The sequence below is a fragment of the Onychostoma macrolepis genome, chromosome 09 (genome assembly GCF_012432095.1).
Source record: "Onychostoma macrolepis isolate SWU-2019 chromosome 09, ASM1243209v1, whole genome shotgun sequence".
NCBI classification, from domain to species: Eukaryota; Metazoa; Chordata; class Actinopteri; order Cypriniformes; family Cyprinidae; genus Onychostoma; species Onychostoma macrolepis.
The window spans coordinates 6,528,869-6,539,373 of record NC_081163.1 but is presented as its reverse complement, the minus strand read 5'-3'; the positions used below and the strand labels follow the sequence as shown (position 1 = coordinate 6,539,373).

The following is a 10,505-nucleotide window of genomic DNA, read 5'->3' as shown; positions in this document are numbered from 1 at the left end:
TTCCTGGAAAATCTGAGAAAAGCCCAATTATCTTGTAGCTTTAGGGCAGGTATATTCAGCACAAAGATGTACATTTAAAAAAAAATAAAAAATTATATATATATAGTTTAAATATATTCTCAGAGTCTGACGCTAAAGTTCTGTGCTCCAGGCAAACTGACGGGAACTGATGCTTGTGACAATAAACCACAGGCTTTAAACACACTGTGGGACATCTGAGCATCCCGGCCCTGCTCTCCCCACAAACAATTCATCTCCACCAGTTTTTCATAGAACAGTACTTGTGGTGCACTGCTGTTTGCTATGTAATAGATTTACAAAAAGTCCCTGTCGCCCAAGAGCACACCACAGAATTACAGTGTAAAATGATGAGAAAAGCTCAGTGTTCAACACCACAAAGACCATTAGCCCCTTCACAATGTGACAGAAACTCCTACAGCTGTCATATTAACACGGACCCTGACTTCCTACTGAAATGACTGACTTTTAACAACAGCAGATATTCTGATTCCTGTTCATTTGCATTTAATGTTGAGTAAAATGCTGAGGATAAACTAGTTCTGTACACTGCAGCATTGATTTGCCTGTTGACGTTTTTCACATGTGCTGTGCAGATTTTAAGTGGAAATCTCTAGTAATGTCTTAAAATTAACCTTAAAGTATGATAAAATTAGCCAAATATTTAGACAAGCACTATGAATGACTTTGTGAATGCAGATATCTGTACATGCTTATCAGTATGAATATTCTATATTCTATTTAGTTAATAATAATAATAATTATAAATATAAGATTTAACCCACAAATTTTCAAACAATTGTAATTTAGATAATATGGTATATTAGCTTTCGAATCAGCAATCATTATTATTACTAATAATTGTTATTTTCATAAATTGAATTGTTGTAATTGGAAAGTTGTAGTAGTTATGCAAGCCCTGGTCCATCACCTCCAACTTTTTCTGGTTTTCATAAGAGCGAGCACATGCACTACAAGTTATGACAGTGTACAATAAATCTAAAATAGAGATCAAAGAATATAAAAGTATGATGTCATATGAGAGCAGAAAAATGACCTCACCTAAGTGATCTTAATAGAAAATATGGCATTAAATCACTAAAATGTTATTGTTGGAGCCCCGTTTCCTGATTGCATTATGTAAATCCATTCAGTGAAGAATGTGCTCGGAAATAAAAACAAGACATTGTGGTATTCAAAAACAAGGAACTTTATAGTTGATGTCAAAGACAAACGTTAGAGCAAAGGTCCCAAGAAAAGTTCTATTGTAACAATGGAAAAACAAAGTGACAAAAATAATATGCATTTCTTACATTTTGTAAACCTAGAACTGTTCTCGAGCCACAGTGGTCACAGGTATTACTGGCTGATAAGTGTTTTTTTTTTTTTTTTCCTTTTGGACAAACTGAAGATATATCTGACAAGCATCTGGAAAAAGCCCTTTGATGATTCCAGATGTTTCTAAAGGAACGACCCTAATCTTTTCCTAGTCTTCCTCCAGGCCCAAAAACACGTCCCGAGGAAGAGTAGAAAAAAACGAGAAAAGAAACGAAAGCAAAAGAAGTCTCACAGACAGTCTAACATGTGGCATAGTGTGTAGTTCACCTAAAACAATGCTCTACATAAATACAATAAAGTCTATAGTCTGTATGTCACAAGTGCTAGATAACTTTCTTCTTGTTGTTGTTGTAAAATATTCAAAAGTCATTTTTCTTTCATTCCATTTTTAAACAAGTAAAAAGCACATCCGTCGGACACCAAGAGCATCAATCCGTCTGTGTACTGACCAGAAACAGAGGAGGAAAGAAGAGCTTCCATCCCATGCGTTCTCCAAAGCCTCAACCCTCCCGTGTTCCTCCTTTGTGCAAATATGTTACAAGGACAGACAGGCATGCTGACGCACAAACCATGCAGAAATCTACAGCTGTGAAGGAAAGAGAATGAAAGAAACTTCACCCTGGCCTGCAAATAATCAACAGCTCAGGCCAGACCTCATGGCAAATTAGCAGGAATGACAAGAAAGGTTTAAAAAAGAAAAATGGGAAAAACAAAAACAAATGGAATGCAGTTTTTTTTCTTTTATACAAAACAAGAGCAAAGAAAATGACTATCCGGATGAACCGGATAGAAGTGTCCCTTTGACAAGACTGTATTGATAGGCTGCCGTTAGTATTATTGCAGAGTGGTTTGTAGTGATGGTCCGTTTGAGTATTACTGTTATGAGACTCTTTGGGAATGTCACTTTACATTTCCGGGACACTTTCAAATCAGTGTCAGCCTTCGCACTTCATTCTTGAAAGTAATTGAGATGAGATTTGATGGGCTTGGTCTGGATATGATACTGCAAAAATGCCCAAAATAGATCACGCTTGATAAGAGTAACAAGATGAAAAAACCCAGAGAACGATTGCTGATATCGTTACCGCAAAATGAAACCCTAACAATCTCACAAAATCATGTCCAGGTTGCATTTCACCCCAAAATCAAAAGGAGGTAAATAAGAAATTGTATTTTGCATAAAGAAACTGAAGCCTGTTTTGGGGATTATTATTTTCATGATAATTAAGCACATTTTCCCCCACTATAATTTAAACAGATGTTTTACTTTTCAGTTTTTTGTTAATTTTCATAAACCTAATTTTTTTTACATTTAAATAATTGTATTATTTCATATTTAAAGTATGTTTTACAAGAAAAATTATTTCAGTTTTTCAACTTCAAAATTTTATTTAACGCGTTACTTGTTCCTCTTTGTGAAATTTACTAGCAATTTATGCGCAATAATTGTTTCTACACATTTTTTTTTTTTTAAGTGTGTATAATTTCTGCACCTCCAAATAATGATTATTTTCAAACACTTATTTTGGAAGCTCCCATATCTGGCATTGGTCGAACAAACAGACAGCCACACCCCCAAATGCACATCATTGGTTGAGCTTGTTTTGCTTTTTATTAATAATTTTTATTATTTATTTATTTTTTTAAAGCAAAATGCAATTTCTTATGTCTTTTTCTTATGTGAAATACGACCTGGACATGTAGTTTATAGGCTAAAGTAATTCAAACCTATTTAAAAATTCGCTAAAATAACTAAAATCCATCAGAAGGATCACTGTGATGTCAGCATCTACTCTAATTGGTCTATCCAAATGGACTTTTACCAACGGAAATGTACAGTGTTAGTCCATAATATTTTTGTTTAAAGAGCAAACTGAAGCCTGGAACCATGAAGATCGATTTGATCAAGAGTTTACGGTGCCAGAGTAATGCTACTGTGAATGCATGAAACCAATAAACAGTGCCTTCAGTGGAACCAGCGACGGCCGAAGCCAGACCACGTACTGAAATATATCCCTTTGCAATACTAGTTCTCTTATTCGAGTCTGCAATCTTTATAATATATAATATATCTATAGATCTTTGTAATATAAATCTACTATGAACAGAACGTAGTAAATACACAATTGTCAGAATCATTATACAAAGTAAAAGCATCTCCCTCCCACCGCATACAAAAAAACAAGATAAAACAAATTAAAAAAGGCTTGTTACTCTCTAAAACAAGAAACTAAAGACGTAAGCATGTAAAACACATTGTCAACTACATAAAGACTGACAAATGAACAAGTAAATAATCCAAAAAGTACAAAAAACAAAAAAACAGGACAAACGAGCAAGTAAAACGCACAAGAAAAATAACGGGCACGAACCCTAAGTGGAGTAGTCATACTTGACAGGCATATATAAAAATGAAGTCGAGGAACAATGGCAACGGTGAGCCAAATCTCCCGCCTTAACGCGCCTCATATTGAACATGACACAGAAAAAGAATGCCAAAGGTAGTTGCCGAGAGGCTAAACACGAGTCAGGGACTGTCAAACAAATTATCGCCTCTTCATCAGTCCAGAATCGAAAAGTTCAATGTACAATCAAAGTCAAGCCAAATGATCTACTGTCAGCATGCATAATTGCATATATATACAGTTCTATGTGCCGCTTCGAAGTGCCGCCGCGGCTCCGAAACTACGTCAATGTCTCATGCAGATTGTCTGAGTATCACAGTCGTCTCAGAGGCATTTTACGATTGTTTTCTGAGTGGAAGCTGGTGGTCCCGCTACTTCCTGGATTGTGTCATGTGACGGGCACATGTTCGGTAGCACCCACCCCTAGCGAAAGGCCCATAACCCTCGCTTAGGCCCGTCGGCAGGAAACCAGCACTAAATCTCACCAGGTGGCACGTCTGAAGGCTCAGTGGTACATTTAAAATCGGTAACCAGCCCTTTTCCGCTTGTTTCGAAGGTGTCAATAAAACTGACCGTCTGCTGAGTAAAATAATAGTAGTGATACGCTAGTGCCCTTTGATTAACTGTAAAGTAATCGGAATACTAGACATTCATAGCTATATAAAAGTACAATATGTTGAGAGAAGGAAAAATAGAAAGTTTGTCTCGAACTACAAATCGTATGACGCGAGGTCATCGCAGCCCTATCCTATATGCTCGCAGCAAACTCATGCTTGTCGGCGCTGTTAAACTACGACGGTTGAATTCTTAACTTGGCAGATGGAAAGCTGCATGCTGGTCAACTTTTCGGAGGAGGAGGAGGTGCGTATTTGGTCATTAAGTGTTGAAACGAGTCGCTACATTGGCTTGCCCTCTAAAGCGCTGGAGAATTCAATCGAAACGTTTTGCCCTTGGATAGCTGGCAACTACCTTAAAGTTTGTTTGTCAGTGACACTTAAAAGTCATGTAACGTCAAACACAAGCACAGTAAAAATGAAGGAACAGAAAACAGGTCATAATGCGTGTGAAACATGAAGATATCTGCAGGGAGTTCCTGGTAAACATGCTGAGGGTTTCTCGATTCATCAGGCCAGCCTTTGACCGTCGCGTGTCAAGAAAAACCGAGACGGCGAAACGTCTTCCCTCCTGTAACTAGTTTAAGGCAATGTTCTTCTGGATCCATCTTTTGAAAAAGGCACAAACTCGCATTGTCGACTCTCCGTCGGGTTTCCCAGAATCCTTCGATCGCTCTCCCGATCACATCGTCCACCCTCGTGAAGCAGTAACTCGAATTGCGAATGGAACGAGTCAATTTTTTTCTCCAAGAATAAAGAAAGACAGACAAACGAACAGAGAGAGAGACGACAAATAAAAAACTTAGGCCGTAACAGCCGAAATCAGTCATATAGTGGCTCTGGAAAATAATGAAAAAGTTCATGTCGAAAGCACCAGCTCTCACATCTAACAATGAAACGTGAGTCTATGTCCTGCTCAAAAGTTAAGCGTCCCTGCGGACAGACCAGGTTACACGGTCCCGGACGTTCTGCCACGGACAGAGACAGACTAACACGGCTGAGACGTTTGTCGCGCTCTGGGTGTCACGGAGATTTCTTCAGGCCGTTTCGGATCCCGTGCTCAAAGCGCGCACATCGTGGGACAAAAAATGAAACGGATGGAGAGAGTAGAGTGACGTCAGAGGCCTTGAAGAGGCTCTGAGCCGAGAGGGTCACCAAGGCAGTCGATCGGACCTTCTACAATGGAGGTTCCTCTTCCATAGGCTCCTCCTCTGTCCTGTGGGGAGATACACACAAACACTGTCACACAAGAGCAAAACACACTGAAAGTTTCCACATCTTTTCACTCCATGATATCTGTGATTTTAATCAAATAAATTTGAATATAATCACTAACTGAATATTTCAGAGATAAGCACAATTACCAGTGTTATTTTTGTATCATTGTTTCATTTTGTATCAAACTATTATAGTTTTTTTAATTTTTATATTTAATTAACAAAAATGTTTTTGTTCTATGGTTTTATTTTAAATTTTTAGTTAACTATAATAAGTACAATGAAAATTTATATTCACTATATACTGTAATACTGAAACGGCGATTTTAAAATTCCAAGATATTTCCAGGTTTCCTTGGCTCTGGTAATGTTCATGTACACCCATGTTCATGTATTTTAGTATTATTTATATACTATTTTATTATTTATTAATATTTTGAGTTAGCTTTTATTTTGATATTTTTTGTTTTAAATTGTTTAATTATAATTTTTTTTTTTTGCAATTTTGTTGTGCTTTTGTCTTTAAAAAAAATATTATTTAAAAATATTTTATTTTTAATTTAGTTGTAGTAATTTTAGTACTTTTTGAACTAATTGAACTTATTTTATTTCAGTTAGCTGCTAAGGCAACATACATTTCTTAGTTTCATACACCTTTTCATCCAATAGAATCTAATATTTTGATCATTTTAGTTAACAATAAAAACACAAATATATTTAAAATTGTGTCTAAAAACATCTTTACTTGGGATCGTTCAGTAAGGTGGTGCTAATATTTTAATTATATATTCAAATAGCGCAGATTTCCCATTTTGACTTCATACAGGCACAGCAATTGGATTTATATGGCATTCCAATAACATTATATGTGCAAAGTTTAGGGTCACTGTACAATGTTCATTTCAGAATTAATGCATTACTTCCTGTTTGGTGTCAAATTTGCAGGTTTTCTGGAGAAAGGTGTAAGACATTAAAATCTGAGACTGAATATGAGCTGAACCAGTTTTGTATGAGTAAAAACAGTATGCAAATTCATGGTAAAAGAGTGATACATAATTTGAATGTTCCATTTGAGAATTTTGGAGGAAATCAGGAGGACCACCAGAATAACAGAATTTAGGATCAAGAGAGAGACAAAAATAATTCTGTTTAAAAAGTTATAAGCTAAAATGTTTTCTGGTGGCACTAGACTGTTTGAGAGACTGAAACTGGCACGAAGACCCTCCATAACCAGTGTGCCAAACGCCCAGCCAGAAAACACAGAATATTAAACTTGGAAAACCAACACTTATAATAGGTGTCAACACACTTTCTGCACTTGGCCCCTAATAGGAATAACAGGAAATAATGTGAGTGTGAACCTGTGCTGGGCACATGAATACACATGTGTGTAAGAGTGTGAGTGTGTGAGGAAGGTCCAGAAACCTCAAGCATCTGTGCTCAATGTTGCCTGAGTGTTTTCAATTAGGACTCTGGCAGACTGTGTCTCTCAGAAGCCTGACGCTGCTGGACGTCTGCCCCGCACATTCAGAGAGTCCTGCCTGATAATCACCGCTCATACACACACCTGTCCTGCACCTCTAGAACACTGCTGTCCCATCATACACCCCTCACACAACTAAAAATACTCACTGGGTCACAGAAACAGACACTCAGGAGACATGCTGTGAGCAAAAATATGCAACTTTCCAGGAATAAGGTACAAAATACAATCTGAAACTCATTTGTCAGACATTTTTGAGCAAATTGTGAATAAAAGAAGGTGCTTAACCTTAACTAAAATGTTGGAAGTCAAACTAAATATTATATGAGTTGTTTTTATTTATTTTCATTCACTTTTAGAAATGTTGAGACATGTCTGAATAGTTTAAAACTGGGTTTGACTGATTTTCTGCTGCAGTTTTCAGGTGTCATTTTCTTTCTAATATTTTTTTTATAACTCTAATTTGCATGTAAAATTATAATCTATTAACATATATATCAGGGTTATTATTACAGTTAACTAAAACTGAAATTAAAACCAAAACAAAAACTCCATTACTTGAAATACAATAAATGTTAACTAGAATGAGACTAAAATGAATATATTATATATATATATATATATATATGTGTGTGTGAAGGGTTCATTTGCAAAAACAGATAAACAGATTTTTAACAATTTTCAAAAATCATGTTTTTTAATTGTGCATTCCACTTAATCTCAGTCAAACTGCAGTTGGGTTATTTTGATTAGGTAAAAAAATATAACTAAAAAAAATACTAGTTAAATAACACAATAAAACATGATTTTTCTGTTTTTGCAAATAAACTCTTCATACATACACACACACACACACACACACACACACACACACACACACACATATATGTGTGTGTGTGTGTGTGTGTGTAAAGGGACCCAAAATTTCTGGATTGTGCCATTTGACAAACACACAGAGCTATAACTGCACCTCTTTCCCATGTGCTTGTTGGCAACAGACAGGGAGGCCATGGCGGTCACCGTCTCTGCCTCTTCAGTTTCACATCTCTGAGCCTCCAGCAGTGAGTAGCCCAGAGTCGAGGCAGATCTCTGCAGCGAGCGCCAGTATTTACCTAAGCACACAACACGGTCAAAGCTCAGCCTTAAACATGACTAAGCAGTTTATTTACAAGTGTAAGACATCAAGCAACATGTAAAGACATCACATGCATGCCAGAGTTATGACTACACAGCATAAAGTCTGCTTTATATTGCAGAACATTCTCACCAAAAACCGCTTGCACAATTTTTACAGGTTGTTCAGGGGTATGTTGATCTAAAATAGACTATACTACAATAATTGCTGCAGCAGTTGTGCACAATATGTATCAGGCCATCGGTGAATGAATAAATCGTGAAGCTTTGTGTGCACTCACTGTGGATTTCCAGAACTTTCTCCATGGAGTGAATGGCGTTGGGGTTCGGCCTCTGTTGTAGCACATCTTCAGGAAGAGGGTCCAACTGAAAAGATGATCAAAAAAGGTTAAACCTTGATATGAAGACTCTATACTAATGTACTCTATACTACTATGTCTGATGTTTTACACTTGAAAAACTAATAAATAATAGTAACAGCAACAACATATAAACACACATATTATGGAAGCTTGTTTTCTGCCAAGGGATAAAAAAAAAAAGTAATTGTGACTTTTTATCGAACAATTTAGACTTTTTTTTCTAGCATTTTTGACTTGCAATTTACTTGCAGCTAACTTGTCAACTCGTAATCCTGACAAGAAAAGTCAAAAGATTGTGAGATTACAAAAAAAAAAAAAAAAAAAAAATTACTTTTTATTTTTGTGGTGAAAAATAAAAGCAGAATTGTGAGACAAACTCTGCGATTCTGAGAAAAAAGTCAGAATTGAGATATAAACTCGAACTTGCAAAATGTAAACTGGGAGCAAGTGAGAATACCGTGTTTATGTCTTGCATTTTTGATTTTTTCTTGAATTGTGAGGTAGTCTCGCAATTGAGCCTATATCTTGCAATTCTGACTTTTTCTGTCAGAATATAATATAGCATAAGAATTTAAACATTTAAGAAAGTGTTCCCAAACACTACAAGATTCATTCCAGCAACCAGTTTCCAGATTTCAGTAATTTGTCTATCATCACCAAAAGTGAAATAGTGTAGAGTTACAAACATCTATGTGGAGTGGGACTTTGGAGAACATATACAACAAATCCACATCTTCATTGATTTATTCCTGGAATGATAAGCAGACCCTGCGAGTTATTGTTTTCAGGGACCTCCGATGGCAACCTGGCAATAAATGCATTAATATCAAGCTTGCTTTTGCAGTGTAACGGAGGCTCACAGATGTGCTGAATGCTGTGCTTTAAAGATATGCAACAATGCAGGGCTTTGTGCTTTGTCGCAGCGCGTGGGCAACGAGACCTCATGCTCCGGCAAACCCTCACGACAGCTCAGGGACCAGCGGGGCCACGACCCAGAGGAAACAGCCAGCATGCGACGCTGCATTCCTGATGTGGAATGATTCCATTTCCCTTTGGCTCTTGGCTGCATACTTTCACCCCCACGCAAAAAACTGAAAATCTACGGCCAAGCGTTTCATATGCAAACATTAAAGATGGGGAAAAGGGCATGCATCCTGTCATTCATCCTTCATAAACCGTTTGCATGAACAAGAACAGAGAAAAACAGGCATGAAAACTGGGTGGAGTGATTTTGAAATATTAGCAAATGTAGAGCGAGAGAAAGAGAGATCATTCTCTACTCCTGGCCAAGCTGGAAGCTTTGGTTTAATTAAAACAAATAGGATGAGGGCAGGAGGACTGGAGGCGTTGGGAAAGGCCGTCTGAGGAGACGGAGACTTTAATCCTGCTGTGGCACGACACGCGGACATATCAAACCACTCGGCATTTCTAAAACAATCAACGTAGTATTAAAATACTCACAGCACACAATGCATATTTTATATTTTATAAAATATTATGCATTTCATAAAATATTTTATTTGTAAATGTATTTTAATTGTTTATATACACATATATAGTATAAAATGTTCATTAAAATGAAATATACTTTTTAATTTTACTACAAATATTTTGAAGTGGTACATACACAACTGTTTAAAAGTTTTGGGTAAAAGGTTTTTTTAAAGAAATTAATATTTTTATTAAGTGAGGATGTATTAAATTGATCAAAAGTGACAGCAAACATTTATAATTTGACAAAAGATGACTATTTCAAATAAATGCTGTTTAAAAAAATGCAAATAAAAAAATTAGCATGGTTTCCACAAAAACATTAATAAGCACCATATATGCTGTTTGCAACATTGATAATAATAATAATAATGATAATAATAATAATAATGTTTCTTCAGCAGCAAATCAGCTTATTAGAATGATTTCTGAAAATTCAGCTT

General features: G+C 36.3%; 1 protein-coding gene across 6 annotated transcripts in view; it reads right to left on the bottom strand.

Annotated features, from left to right (window-relative positions):
- Positions 1-1,210: 1,210 nt before the first annotated feature.
- hdac4 (histone deacetylase 4) overlaps positions 1,211-10,505 on the bottom strand; it is a 255,008-nt gene continuing 245,713 nt past the window's right edge. For all 6 annotated transcript variants that reach the window (XM_058787006.1, XM_058787010.1, XM_058787011.1 and 3 more), the window contains 3 exons: positions 8,491-8,575; positions 8,046-8,187; positions 1,211-5,591 (listed from right to left, as the gene is read on the bottom strand). In XM_058787006.1, coding sequence (XP_058642989.1) covers positions 5,552-5,591; positions 8,046-8,187; positions 8,491-8,575 — 267 coding nt within the window. In that variant the 3' untranslated portion in view covers positions 1,211-5,551. The remainder of the gene's footprint in view (positions 5,592-8,045; positions 8,188-8,490; positions 8,576-10,505) is intronic.